This window comes from Rhinolophus hipposideros (genome assembly GCF_964194185.1).
Source record: "Rhinolophus hipposideros genome assembly, chromosome: 20".
NCBI lineage: Eukaryota > Metazoa > Chordata > Mammalia > Chiroptera > Rhinolophidae > Rhinolophus > Rhinolophus hipposideros.
Window position 1 is genome coordinate 53,797,542 of NC_138066.1, and position 14,938 is coordinate 53,812,479.

The following is a 14,938-nucleotide window of genomic DNA, read 5'->3' on the forward strand; positions in this document are numbered from 1 at the left end:
CCGGGTCGTCCGGCCACCGCCGCGCCCCCGCTCTCCGAGGCGTCCCAACCGTCCCGCCCCCGGCCACGCGCCCCGGGCGCTCGGCGCCCCCCACGCGCGTCCCGCCGGGGAGCAGAGCCGCGCGCGGCGCGCTGGGCGGGGTTCCGGCGTGGGGCGGCCGCGGGGCGGGGACTCCGGCGGGCGCCGCCCCCCAGCTGAGCCGGGACCCGGGCGGCTGACTCGCCGACTTCAGAGCCCGGGCGGCGGCGGCGGGCGCGGAGGTCCCCTCGGCTGCAGCGGCCGTGATGGGTGGGCAGCCGCGCCTGGTGCTCAGGGCTCGCGCGACGTGACCCACCGGCCTCCGAGCCCGGCCTGCCCAGCCGCGCGGATTGAGGGTCTGCTCGGTGGGCGCGCACGCGTGGCCGGCGCCGAGAGGGGGCCCGAGCATGCGGGGCGCGGCGCGGGTGGCCGGGGGGCGCGCGGGGCGGCGGCGGGCACGACCCCGCGTCCCGGGCCCCGGGCCGCCGCTGGCCGTGCTGCTGGCGGTGCTGCTGGGGGGCGCGGGCGCGCAGTACTCGAGCGACCTGTGCAGCTGGAAGGGCAGGTGAGTGCGCGCCCTCCCCTCGCCCCCCCCGCGGGCAGAGCGTGCGGGGCTGGGGTCCCCTCGCCGCCTCCGCCGGTGCGAGAACAAAAGGTCCCTGGCCCGGACGACGCCCGGGGGAGACGCGCCTGCAGCGCCGCGGGTCAGCGCCGGCTGGGCAGCCCTGTCGCCCCGCGCCCTGCCGCGCCGGTCCCCTCTCGGGTCCCCGAGCGCCCCGGCCGCCGAGCCCGCGGGCGGAGGCCGGTCCTCCGACCCTTATCGGCCTTTCCCGGGGCCGGGCGGGGCCGGGCCTGCGCCCACAGCCGGGCGGGAAGGGGCAGCTGGGTCCGCGGGAGGGGGCGGCGGCTTCGGTGGCCTGAGCGGGCCCTCGCGCCGAGGGCAGTGCCGACCACGGCCGTGCGCGGGGCGGGTTGCGGGCCTGGCCGAGCCCCGAGCCCCGAGCCCCCGCCCCCGCCCCCGCCCCCGCCCGGTGAAGGTCAGGCCGCCCTTGGCAGCGCGCGCTGGGCTGGGCGACCCCCCTTCACACCCCTCTGCTGTGGCAGCCAAGGACTTTTAAAAACTGAAGTGTGACTCGCAGAAAGGAGTGAAGTCACAAGTGTGTGCGGGCGGGCTGCCGGGGGGCACAGCCACTCAGGATGAGAAACCGCCTTTCCCGGGGGCGCCCTGGGCAGCTCGCGGTTGGAGAAACCAGCCCGGTGCCGCGGAAATTGCCCATTCAGGAGTTTGCCCCGGGAGACGTGCATCTCCTCCGAACTCGCTGTGAGCTGCGCGGTCCTCGGGTCCGGGTGTCGGGGTGTCCCCATGGAGCAGGGCCCCCAGACAAGCCCCTGGCCCTGTCTGGTGCGAAGACCCAGCTGCAGACACCTCGTGGGGGTGGGGTCACTGGGTTATTTTGAGTGAAGGTGGTTCTCCGAGAAGGTTGGGGTTGTGCCAGTGCGCTGGGCTCTGCGTCAGCAGGGCAGCCGCCGGTCGTCGCGGTGCTTGCAGACCTGTTCTCTGTGGACACTGGCGATCACCCCACTCCCTTCTCCCGGTTCCTGGCCCTCCTAGAGCAAAGCCCTTCCCCCCCAGCACCCTCCCTCCGTGCAGCAGAGCAGGGATGGAGGACCAGGAGGGGCAGATCGCAGCTCTGGGGGAGGGCTGGCCTGGAGAATGCTGGCGCCAGCGCAGAGCTGGCTGGGAGCCTCTGACTCTGACACACTCTGCTGCGTGGGGCTGGCCTTTCCCCCATGCTAGTAATTAACTCTCTGCTTTGTAGCCTCTGCTGAATGTATCAGCGTACCCTCCAACTGAGGCCTTGGGGTGTCCTGCTTCAGCAGACCAAAAACAAACCCAGTCCCATCCACCCTATGAGCCTGAGTTTCCAGAGAAGGAGCTGACAGCCTCTCCAGGTTCTCAGACGACTGTGCTTGGAGGGGTGACCCCAGAGGGGCTGTGACTGAGGGCTGGTCAGTGGCCAACCAGCTCCTGGCGCCAGCCGGTGTTTGCAGGGAGGAGACCCTACACCGTCTCATTCCTGTGCTGCCTCCTGTCTACCTGGAGGAGCAGGGACACTTACCTGGCCCTCTCCCTCCATCACTGCTAATGTACCCCCGTCCAGGACTCCCCATAGCTGTCCTCCGCTTGCTCAGCCGGAAGGCCTAGCAGGCAGAGCCATTGGAGCTGTGGGCGGGCGCTGGAGGGGAGCCACATTCCTGCAGCATGGCCCCCAGTTATCAGTGCCCTCAGGGCCTGTGCTGCTGTGCTGCTCACTTTTCTGAGTCTAAAGAGAGCGCAGGGCAGGGTGGTGCCTGATGAGCGGCTGGATTCTGATCCCCTGATAGGGAGGGAGTTGCTCCTTAAGACACTGTCTGGCCACTCAGCTGACAGGCTGAGTTGTGCTTCTGGCTGTTTCCAAGCAAGTACACAGGCGGTTTTGAAGCCACTGGCCCTTGTGCAGGGCAGGACAGCACCCCGTCTTTCTTGGGCAGTGCTCATACAGGTGGACTGCTCAGGGCAGGGCGCTGCAGGTGCCTTGCACCTGGGCTATCCCCCTGCCAGGTGGGGCGATGAAAGGAAAGTCCAGCCAGCGCAGCCACAGGCCTGGCCCTTCATCTGAACTCTTCCTGACTTCAGTAGACAGGTGGCCATGGTTTCCTTCTGGTGACTCCAGCTTTGAGCCAGGCTGTCGTGTGAGTGGCGGGCTATGCTGTCACTGACCCCTTCAGAAAGGCAGTCCCATGTCAACTTAGAATTTGCCACCTTTTCCATAAAGCTGCTCCACAGGCTGTGTCCATCTGGGGAGTGACACTTGCCTAATCTTTTGTAAGAAACATGCATTATTTCAGTTTCAATCAATCTTCTGAGTTTCCTCAGGCTGAGCAGAACCAGTTCCCTCCGCCTGCTGTGGCTTCATCTCAACATCAGAAAACAGTCACCGTATTGTGTTGCCTGGTTAGCATGTCACTTGCACGTCCTGTGAAAACTGTAAGACGCCATCCCCAATGACCAGGACAGTCGTGTGGCATTTTTGTACCCCCAGCATTTTGCATAAATAGCAGTGTTTTTCGGGTTTGCTGGAACCTTAGAGGTGAGAAATGTCCCGACAGCCGGGAGCCCTGGACCTCATTCAGAGACCCAGCGAGCAGGTCCCAGGCGGAGGGGCCGCTGGTTCTGCTGGACTTAGTGTGTGTTTGTATAAATGGGGGGCCTCGCAGGTCATGCGTTGCAGGGCTCCTGGGAGCACTCCTGTGTGGGGTGCCTGGCTGGACTCCTGCTCACTTTGCTGTTTTAGGGGAATGTGAGAAAGGACGAGCCCCCCTGTGGCAGGGAAGCCATTAGTTAGAGGAGAAGTAACTGGTGCCTTACTTCTCATATATCCGCCTTCCTTGGTTCCTACTCCTCTTTCAGTTGAGTGACTTAGGAATAAATGGAGCCCGGTGCACCCCATAAGTTACATGTGGTCTTATGTGCAGGCTGGGGGACGGCAGGCCCCAGACATAGGTCCACTTCCCCCTGGGCAGCCATGCGCTGGCCACCTGTCCCCACGAGGGTTTCCTCTGCCCCTGCCCAAGATGTGGGTAGAGGCTGGACCTCCCGACTTCCCCCTCCACTGTTCAGATTAAGGTGACTCAGTGAGGGTACCCAAAGCCTCTGCCATGTGTTCTCTACTCCCTGGACCCCAAGGGCCCCTCCCCCACGGAGACGGAAGTGAAGCCTTGAACAGGATGGTTTTTGTGGGAGAGAGAATGGATTGGCCTGGGCTGGGGCAAGTGTCCAGCTGCCCCTTGAGGCTGGAGACTGGAGAGGAGGGACACCGGTAGAGTTTGTTTTGGCTGCATACAAGCAGAGCTGATTATAATGCTCTGTGGCAACCACTCACCATTCAGTCTAATGTTTTCACGCTGCACTGTAGTTTGCCCATCCCCACGTCTGTGCCAGAGGAGCGTGTATGAGTTTTATTTGACTGTAATCTGTAAGTCTGTTCCTCATGTGCGACCCTGGTAGGCGTCGGAGGCTGGGCTGGCTGCTCATGACCCAGGGGGTTGTGGAGTGGGGAGTGGGGTGAGGCCGTGTTCTCCCCGCTGACACCTCCCTCTGATGTGGGCGGCAGGATGACTGAGCAGCTTCAGCTGCAGCTGGCCGTTGTAGGAGAAGTGAGGATCTTTTCGGGGCCCAGAGCGTGAGTCACCAACAGTAAATGCAAACCATATGGTCTGTGTTTTCTCTGCAGAAAGGGTTTCTGGTAGCACTCAGGCCAGGGCTCTGAGTGAAGCATTGTTTATTCCACATAAAAATCCTAAGAATGCGGGTGAACCTGTCTGAGATCTGATCAGAACCAAATTTCATGTAATAAAACCCTGAGCTGAAGCCACTGGTTGCGTGCCAGGGCTGCTCGGTGGCTATGACGCAACTGTTAGCACAGGCTGACATTTACGTTAAGTTTTTGAGTTATCATTTTGGATGGTTTCAGTTTCTTGAAAACATAACCTAATGATGTCCTGTGGAGCATTGGTGAGGAATGCGATGGGCTTGGTTCCCTAGAAACACCCCTTGGGAAGATGAGGTGTCTGCTCACCTTTGGCTTCTCTGAGCATGCTCCCCGTGTCTATCCCCTGGAGAGGACCTTGACCTTACTTTCGGATCTTGCTTTGATGACATTTTGAGTTTGTTGTAGAGAATATGATCAGCAGTGCAGGGTCTTCAGGTTTGCGGATGAATGAAAAGCAATCAAATCGTTACCTTAAGGAAAACAAACACTGATGCCTAACGGGGAGGCACTGAAAGAAAACTCAGCTATAACCTCCAGCACCCCAAATTGCGAGCATTCTCAATTGGTTCCTCAGCTACTCCCTGGAGAGGGTTATTTATTATATGTGCCTGCTGTCCCCATCCCGGCTGCAACCAGAGGCTGCACTCTTCATGCTCAGTGGGAACCTGCCATCATTTCCCAGCCCTTACTCGGTCATCTGGAACTTGGGTTGCTGCATAAGTCCTGCTGGTGTTTCCTTGGTTGTAGTTTGGAAGACCCATCCTTTCCTTGGTTCTCCACTGCACCCATCACCTCCCTGAGTCAGGGGAAACCCCAAGGGCAGGGGCATCTGACGCTGCAGCCGCAAAGGCCAGTGGGCACTGAGCCAGTGTCTAGGTGTCAAGAGGGTCTGGGAGCCAGATGTCACCTGCACTCATCAGAGCCCCATCTCACCTTGACTCTGGAGCAGGCGCACTGGGAGGAGCTGGGTGGGGGCGGCTGGGAGGCTGCAGGGCCTACTGTGAGTGAGGGGGTGCTTGGGCGCTGGACTCGGGCAGGGAGCCCTTCCCCGGCAGTGCATCCAGGTGTGGCCCTGGCTGACTGTGTCCCCTCCACAGCGGGCTGACGCACGAGGCCCACAGGAAGGAGGTGGAGCAGGTGTACCTGCGCTGTTCCTCGGGCACCGTGGAGTGGATGTACCCGACCGGGGCTCTCATCGTCAACCTGCGGCCCAACACCTTCATGGCCTCTCGCCACCTGACCTTGTGCATCAAGCCCCTCAAGGAATCCTCAGGGGCCAATATTTATTTGGAAAAAACTGGAGAGCTGAAACTGCTGGTGCGGGATGGGGACCACGGGCCCGGCCAGGTGCGGTGCTTCGGCTTCGAGCAGGCCGGCCTGTTCGTGGAGGCCACGCCCCAGCACGACATCAGCAGGAGGACCACCGGCTTCCAGTACGAGCTGAGTGGCCTGCGAGCCGGCTCACACCTGCACACTCTGTCAGGTGAGTGGGTGCGGGAGGCGGGGGTGGGGGGGAGGGTGGCGGGGGGAGCAGGGGCAGGCTCCCCGGCCTCAGCTGTCTGCCTGTGTCCTGCTCATGTGCCAGGCTTCTCTGATTTTCTCCGGCCCTCCTCAGCATGACCTCTGAATACGCTCCTCAGGTGTGCACTGCAGACCCGGAGGGCCTGGCGAGGGGGACCGTGGTCCCCTCCTGGGAGAGCACTGTGTGGTGTTGTGGGTGTCGCATGTGTGGTGCCCCTTAGTGTTCTGGGTGTTTTGGACTTTGTGACCCAATGCCATCCCCCATGAAGTGTGTTTGCAGAGGGTGACAAGTGTCCCCGAGAATGGCCACAGGTCACAGCAGAGCCGGGACAGGTCATGGTCCTTGCTCCAACACGCTCGTCTTCCACGGGCCAGTTATGTCTGTAATTTGAACTGGGTGCTGTTGCCATTCACACTGCCCAGCACTGCTCCTGCCACATCCACTGGCCAGGTGTTTCTGGCCCAGCTGCAACCCCTGGAACGTCACATGTGTGGGGCCTGAGGCTGACCCACGTCCCAGGTGCAGAGCTGTAACGTCCGGAATCCTGGGCCCAGTCCCGTGTCTGGAGATATTTTGTGGGTGGGTGTCGGTAGGGCCTCTGCCGGTGTGGAGTGCAGACACCAGCAACGTGCCAGGAGCCCCTCTGCTGCACCCCCGCCCCTGAAGGGGCTGTGATGATCTGGGAACGTGGGAGGGTCTCTTGGGGGGCCAAGGCTGTGCGTGCACAGGTGACACTGGTGAGGGCTTTAGACTGGCATTCCTTTATCTTTGGAGGCGAGCAGACAGCATTGCAGGGCTCTGCGTGGAGGCAGCGCTGGTCTCTGGAAGGTTCTATGGGCCAAGACTGAGGAGGCACCCTTGGTCCCGAGAGCTCCCACACAGGCAGGTCTCACCCCTTGTGCCTCAAGCAAGCGCCCTTTAGGGACACCTAGGCCAGGTTCCACCCTCGCTCTGAGGCAGAGATGACATCACAGTGTCTAAATGTGTAGGGCGGGGCTGCGGGGCTCCTGTTGCAACCTCTGGGTCAGTTCCCAGTCAGTTCTGGAGCTAGTCAGGACAAAGATGCCTTGGGGGGGCAGGGAGGTTGGGTTGTCCTGGGTGCAGGCTCCAGGAAGGCTGTTCCCTTGGTGACCAGCTGGGGTGATGGTAGGTGTGGGGAGGGCTACGGCATGCGTGCTGGGCCAGGCAGGGTGCTGTTAGCGCCCCCAGTGCATAGGGTGCCCCAACATAGACAGTGACCTGGGCTCGTGTCAGCTTTAGGGTATCCCACATGGTAATGGCTTGGTCACACTGGTAGCAGTGCCAAGGTGGAAACACCTGCTTTGAGGGGTGGGTCATCCCCAAGAATAGTATAATCACCACATTTTCATGAATAAAATATTTGATTGGGGGAAATCAGACCTGGTAGGATTTGGAAAGTAGAGTTTCCTCCTGAATATGAATCTACATTTATTGTTCTGTGTTCTTGGCTCAGATCAGTTTTCAAAACTTTCAGTCTCTCTCAAACTAAACTGGTCTGTTAGAGAGCTTCAGCATAGAACTGTTGGAGTGGCACCCCCCCCAGTCTGCCTGCCCCCACCCTTCCACCTTCCCCTGCAGGACCCCACCCCCAGCATGACTGCCCCAGTGGAACCCCCCCAATGTGATGCCTGAGGACCTCCCAGGACCTGAGTAAAACCTAATCACAGTGGGGACAGTGGGTGGGAGATTTGGGAGAGGGAACCCAGCCTTGATCTGTGGGCGACAGAGGTAAACTTGAAACAAAAACAAAATCTGGAAAATCCCAGCCACCAAATCCCCCGCTGCTGAGTGGAGCCCATGTTAGGAGCCTGGGAGCACTGCATTTACTGATGAGAATGTTCATCAGTCTTCAGGACGGAGGCCCGTCAGTCACTCGCTCTCTCCTGGCTTGAGCGTCGCCCACCCTCGCCCTGTGAGCCTTACAGGTGCGCACCTGGATACCTAGATGCCCCATTGCACAGGCGGCAGTTTCAGGTTGGACAATCCACGGTGGTGCTTATAGCGCCCAGGTTCTTACCTCCTCTGGGGACCCCAGGCCCATATTCCCAGGCGGGGGCAGTGAGTGGGTTGGGAGAGGCCTGTGGGGTACAGGGAGGAGGCCCCACCTGATGGGGGTGGGTCATCTGGTGACCGCCTGTGCTTGTCACCCACCCCAGACACCTCCTAGGACCCCACATGGGCCGCGTGGCCGTGGCTGGACATTGAGCTGGTGGGCGTGGCCAGGACTTTCATGAGGGAAGTGCTGGGGGTCCCCTTGTTACCCCCAACATATGCCTACTCGGCCCTAGGGTATCTGCTTAAATCTGGGGCCCTCAGAGAATGGCGCCTCACAGATGGTGGGGTGCGTCTGTGGGCCCAGTGGCTCAGACCTGGGGCAGCTCAGACATGCAGCAACTGTCGGAAGTTGAGATGGGGACTCAGGTGCCCAGGGCTTTGGGAGCTGGGGCCAGAAATGGGCACAGTTGCCAGCCTTCCCAGTGGCCCAGCACCTCTCCTCCTGAGGGAGATGAGGGAGAGCAGGGGCCTGGGAGGCCGGTGTCCCTTCTGCCTGGGTGTTCTCCTTTCATCAGGGCTTGGGCCCCTAAGCCTTTAATGCCGAAGGAATGGGAATGTAATGTGGAATGTTGGTGCTGGCCATCTGGCAGGAGTGATGTCCCCGGGCCAGGCGGGCTCTCAGATGGCAGCGGGCTCCCAGGTCTCTCCTGCTCTGGGCCTGGCTGCCGGTGTGGAAACTTCGGTGAAGCTGCTCCCTGGTGCCAGGACTCAGAGGAGAGCACACACCTTTGGGCCTGGCAACGGTGCGCCTTCCTGCTGGGGAGGTGGCCCGGCCTTCTCCCCATCGTGAGTCACACGTCCTAGTCTATGCTGCCGTGAGAGGAAGGAGGCTCAGCGGGCTGGAGTCCTGGACGAGGGGAGTGTGTGAGCCTCGCCCACCGCGGGGCAGTGCTCCCTGGGGGTGTACACAGTAAGCGCCTTGGTCTCGTGTCCACTGTGTTGCATAATCAGCTTCCTTGATGAACCGAGACACCGATAGCCAAGAACGGAGGGGCAGGCCACACTCCTGACAGGTGCAGACAGGACGGGCGGGCGGTGGGAGACGACCCCAGTCCCGGGGTCTCTGGATTTGGCTACCACACAGCAGGAGGGGGGGACCTGCCACCCTGTGCCCCCACCTCCTCCATGGGCCTTGCCAGGGCACCAGAGTAACATGGGCACCCCTTCCATAGGCACTGAAGATATCTGGCAGGACACGAAAGGCGGGGGTGCAGCAGGTACCACTAACCGCTGGAGGGGCATCCAGGCCACGCCTGGAGCAGGTGCTGAGGTCTGGCGGTGGAACCTGGGGGGGCTGTCGGGCTGTCCACTTGGGGTCCCAGCACACTCGGGATGGGTACCACCAGGACCCCCTCCATCGCCCACTGGGCTGGGGGATGTGTGGGGGTGGCTCCGTCTGGTACTAGGGTGCAGAGGCAGACCCCCGTCTCCTCACTTTGCCTGGGGTAGCCCAGTGGGTCCCGGATTCTTTCACAACTCGGGGGCCGAGTAGCAGGGGTTCACCAGCTTGGCCACAGCCACGCTCTAGGGTTTGGTGCTGGGGCTCTATGCGATGCCCACCCAGCATGACCCCGGTGAGCAGGAAAATGGGGAGGACAGCTGCATTTTAGATCCATGGCTGGAAGAGACAGAAAGACTCAGGTTTGCGGGGCACCTGTGGTGGGGCAGTCTGGGGTCCCACAGTTTCTGATGGGCTTCATCACCTCGTCCCCTTTAAAACTCGCTGTTTGATGAGCAGGGACAAATGATCCCTGGCGGTTGCCCAGTGGGTACCAAGCTCCTTGCTGGGGAGCCCTCTCAGGCATCTCCAAGTTTGGGCCTTAATCCCCCCCTTAATGGCCATTGGGGGGGGGATCAGCAAAGTTCAGAAGTGGAAAGAAACCTCATTATTTCCTGGAAACAGAAAAGGAGAGAATTTTTTTTTCCAAGGATGGTTTATTTCCTGCACTGTGGCTTCTCTGGCCACTTTAATTACTGTGTAAGTTTTTTCATCTTATCCAGCTCCAACTTTTGGGGTGGAAGGGTGTGGCCTCCACCGGTTTCCTCAGCAGGAAGAGGGAGGAAGGGAGGGCAGCAGGAGAGGAGGAGATGCTGGTGGCAGCTGCCCAGGCCGGCAGGTCACCTGGGGCCTGGAGTTCTGGGTGTGTGGACGTCATTGTGACCATTGGAGAACCTTAACCGGCAGCGCCAGCGTGGTCTCAGCCAACACCGGAGCGTTCCAGCCTTGCTCCTCCCTCCTCTTCGCTTCCCATTAAAACTGCATCTACCACCTGTCTCCAGCTGTCCCAGGCGGTGTCCTCATGCACGGTTGTCTTTGGAAATCGTGTGCGTCCACACGGTCACCCTAACGTGTACAGCGTCTGACCATCTGCACTCCCTCCCCCCATGCTGAGGGCTTAACGGGGTGCCACTCTCCCCTTGCTCCCTCCTGCCTGCACCTGCTGTCCTCACCCAGGTCCCTGTGGTAGCCCCTGGCCGGTGTCCCTGACCCTGTTATTTTCTTCTTCATTCGGCTCATTTTATGCACATTCCAGAGTAATCTTCCTGGGACATCCACACCCAGCCCTCCGCTCTCCCAGAACCAGGGCCAGAATTCCAACCGGCCCGTGGGCTGCCCCCTCCCTGTCTTCCCCATAAGGAAATGAGACTTGATGTGTCTGAAACCAGCACATTCCACAGCCTTTATGAGCCCGACCGATTAATAATTGTTTCCAGATTGCTTCTCTTGGCGGCCACAGGCCGCATTTTCCACAAGGTGCCCTGCGCTTTGTAAAGCGCAGACTGTAAGAGCCATGGCTCAGAGTGGGGCTTTATTAGCTCAGCTGTCAACAGTGTCGGCTCAGTGAGGCCTCTGGTGGGAGGAGCTGCAGGCGGCTGAGGTCCCAGGGCCTACGACACTCGACATTCGCAGGGGGCACAGCTCTAGTGTGGGTCTGACACGCCCAGGCCGAGGGTCCCTTCACTGGTGTGAAGCCCTTCACAGGCTGGGTTGGTCTGGGGAAACGGCCGTGTGGCGGGGCCTCTGGGTGTTGCTCCCTGGACGGACAGCTGGCTCAGAACCTGGCTGGCTTCTCCAGACCTGGTGCGGACACTCACCTCCCCCGCACCTGCGCTTGGCGCACGGAAGGCCTGGCCCCCCGAGGACCCCGGGTGGCTCCATGAGGGGACCCTGAAGGTGGGCTGTCGTCACTGTGGGCTTGGCTCACTCACTGACCTGCCTTCTTGCTGGGACAACTGCTGGGGCTGCCCCCACCTGTAGAGGGACCCCAGGCTTCAGCCTCTGAGCCTGTGGGCACTGATGGGGGCCGGGCAGGATGGGAAGACATGCCTCTGTACCCCGCCCCTCACACACAGGCCTGAATAAAATGCCGCCTCTAAGTGTTGCACGAGCCCCTCAGAGGCGGGCAATGCTGTGTGCCCCTTTTGTCATCACGCTCACCGTGCGGTGGCCTCTATCAGGCGCAGCGTGAGCAGCAGGTCCCCAGTGGGTGAGAGGAATGGGGGACCCACCAGTTAGCGACCCTCTTTTTAAGAGAGGCCTTGAGGATGGGGTCCACCCATGTGAGCAAAGGCCACAGGTTGGCCGCAGGTGAGGGACTTGGAGCTAGGAGAGGAGGCACCTGCCGCAGTGAGTGGCTGCACGGGCCTCAGCCACAGCCAGCAGGCTGGTCCTGCCCTACCGCCACTCTTCTTCCTGACAAGCTGATTGCAACCCAGGCAGTGGGCGGGCCGGGGAGTCAGGCGGTGCTGAGCTGCACAGTGCTGTGTCATCCACCCTGCCCGGGGCAGGACGACAGCCCTGGGCTCTAGACACTCAGGGCCACCAGACACCCTGTGCTGCCTGGTCACCTGTGCAGACCTGCGCGTGGGGCCACAGGTCCCGGCCTGGGAAGTGGCCCAGCATCCTCTGCCTCCCCTCCCTCCCAAGGCTCCCGCGTCACTGCTGCTCACGGTGCTCTGGGCAGCTCCTGGGTAGGTGACAGCTCAGCCCAGTTCAGGAGCTTTGATGGCAGCCGGCCATGTGTGCTGACAGCAATAGCTCCATCCAGGCCCAGTGAGGGACACTGCATTGGGGCTTTTAGAACATGAGAGGGTCCTATGGGACCCTCCCTTAGACATGGGAGACCTGTCTTCATGAGATCTCACACGTAAGGTTTCTATTGAGTTAGGAGAATTTGTGCTAAAACCTGGAAACTTGAAAAAGGTGACGAGGAGGCCTTGAAATGTGCAATAGAAGGGTCACAGAATAAAGTTGTATTTTCCCAAATCCACCCGGAGTATAGGAGCACATGGCTCCTGGCGGAGTGGCCAGAGCCCCTGGTTTCTGTCTCCACCAGGCCTTTCTGGGGCTGGAGGGTGAAGGGCTGGGGGAGGCATTGTTTGTGTGAGGTGAGGTTTGGTGGAGGGTTGGGGGGGGTCCTAGAGGGAGTCTATGAACCCCGCTTGCTGCGAAAGAAAGGCAGTTGAGGTGTTTAGAGGCAATCACCTGGTCCAAAGGCTGGGTTGGTCTGGGGAAACGGCCCTGCTGTTGCTCCAACTTGAACTTGCCACTCCAGTGGCCCTCCAGTGGTCTGACGAGGATCCCTTAGTTTAATGAGGGCCCAGTGGTCTTACCAGGGTCCCTCCCCTCTCTGGTCACCGATGACTTTCGAGTTCTGTTCTTGTTGGTCCGTCTAGGCAGTGCCTTGATGCCCCTGTGGAATTGAGGTCGCAGGTGATGTGTGAGTGGGCGGCCCTGGCGTTTTGGCGTGTGGACACAGAGGTCAGAGTGTGTGCCAGGTGGCTCTGGGATGGGCTGGTGGTAAGGGACGCGGCTTCTTCACTCAGCTCGGGCCGGTTTGCATTGGAGCCGCCCGAAGAGTGATGTCCATGAGTTCAGTGGTTGCCCGTTGTTGGCACAGCTGCACTGACGAGCACAGGGGGGAGGCGCACGGAACCCGCTGTCGCTCGGGGTGCCGCCTGGCCTGTGCTGTCCGGGTGGGCCCGGGATCGCCTGGATTCAGCCCCCCAACCACGTGTTGTCTCTCCCAGCCTTGGCGGGACACGTGCGGCCGGGCTTCGGCGCAGAGCATTTGCAGGTGGAGCTTTTGCAGGACGGCGGAGGCTGAGCCATCCCCTGGGCGGGGTCTGCGCTTGCGCATGCGCGTTGGGCGGGGTTTGCCCGCGCCCACGGTCGTGCGTGACCCGGCTCTACCCTGTTGTCTCCTCACAGCCCCCTGCCGCCCTTGCAGCGACACAGAGGTGCTCTTGGCGGTCTGCACCAGCGACTTCGGTGAGTGCTCGTGGTTCCCACCTCGGGGACGTGGGGAGGGAGCCCCACCTGGGCGTCGGAGAACCTTCTGGGCCTGGTACTAAACTCTCGGGTGGGGTAGGAGGCTGCTGACGACGCCGGGCTCGGTGCCCCTCCGTGCCGTCGCAGGGCTGTGCACCAGCGTGAGCCCAGCCCACGGAAGGGACCTGTCTGTACCCACGGCAGGGTGAGGTCTAAGGGAACTCGTGTTCAAGGTGCCTGCGGGGCCTTTCCCACTGGCACGTGGGTCACCGCGCAGGGAGCCTCAGCTCAGAGCCCTCCGCCCGCCGGGCCCGTGGAGGTTCGGCCGTGGGCCCCGCAGGCCCCGCTGGGCCCAGGCTGAGGTCAGGGACTCAGCCGCCTCTGTGACATGGGCACAGACAGGCTCCGGTGAAGGACCGAGGCACTGGCCCGAGTTGCGTGGGCTGGCGGAGCCTGGAGCCCCGCGGCGGGGCGTGACGGGTCGGGCGTGGTGCCGCGTCCTGCTGCGCGGCCTGCGCTGCGCTTACTCCTGGTGTTGCTCTGACTTGCGAAGCCGGTGCCCTTGTGGTCACCCCTCCGGTGCTCTCCGGCTTGCGTGGCTGACCCTGGTGGAAACGCGTCTGTGCCCCGACAGCCCACAGCCGGGGCGCGTGAATTGTCCCGCCCGATGCCCGATGCCCGGCTGCCGCCAGGAGCGCGTGGCCCGAGCGCCCTGCTGACCCCGCTGACCCCGCTGACCCGCCCCTTTCCCTCCCTAGTCGTTCGAGGCGCCATCCAGGCCGTCACCCACGACCCCGCGCGGCAGGAGTCGGCCATCCACCTGCAGGTGAGCCGGCTCTACCGGCAGAAGAGCAGCGTGTTCCGCCCGGCGCCTGCGGGCGGCTGGCGGGGCCGCGTCACCACGCTGCTGGAGTGCGGCGTGCGGCCCGGGCGCGGCGACTTCCTCTTCGCCGGCCACATGCACTTTGGGGAGGCTCGGCTGGGCTGCGCCCCGCGCTTCGAGGACTTCCGGAGGATGTACAGGGACGCGGAGGAGAGGGGGCTGAACCCCTGCGAGATGGGCGTGGAGTGACCGCGGGACGGGTGGCCACCGAGAGGGACCGCTTGGGGTCCCTGCCAAGGACGCCCTGACTGATTAGAAATGCTGTAAAATGCAAACTAAGTTATTATATTTTTTTTAAAAAAGAAACGTCCAAAGGAAGCACTCCCGTGTCTTAAAACGCCTCCGTGCGCCATTTCTCGCTGTTTTCGGAAGCATCAGAGGTCATTGCACTTGCTGGGGTCACGGGTGAAGGGCAGGGCCTTAGGCTTGGTGCAGAGCTTGAGTGTAGTTCAAAGCCGTTACCATGCAAATTTATGGAGCCAAATACTTAGGTTTTTTTCATTTTGTTTCTGCTTTCTAAAGAATGTGGTACTTGTTTGGGGCTGCGGGCTGTCTCTTCCCAGGGAATAAAGACCAGCCCCTGATGGGGCGGCCACAGGGCTGCTCCTGGGGTTAGCATGTGGAGGGGGCCCCAACAGCCCTGGCGTTCAGGCCATTCCATATGGGGCCACAACCGGTGCACCCTCCTCTTTCCTGTCAGCACCATCCTCCCCTTGACCCCAGCTTCTCCCAAATACCTGAGCCCACGGCACATCTCTGGCCACGCAGGGCTGCTCTGAACCAGACCCATATCCTCAAGGATGAGTCAGTGTCCCATGGCTGCCGTCACAAATGAGTACAAATCAGGGGCTTGG

General features: G+C 61.5%; 1 protein-coding gene across 1 annotated transcript; it reads left to right on the forward strand.

Moving 5' to 3' along the window:
- The first annotated feature begins 297 nt into the window (after window positions 1–297).
- Window positions 298–14,405, forward strand: METRNL (meteorin like, glial cell differentiation regulator). Its single transcript, XM_081029349.1, has 4 exons — window positions 298–583; window positions 5,429–5,814; window positions 13,142–13,201; window positions 13,960–14,405. The coding sequence occupies exons 1-4, from the start codon at window positions 426–428 to the stop codon at window positions 14,271–14,273; spliced, it is 918 nt and encodes a 305-aa protein (XP_080885475.1). The 5' UTR covers window positions 298–425; the 3' UTR covers window positions 14,274–14,405.
- Window positions 14,406–14,938: the final 533 nt, after the last annotated feature.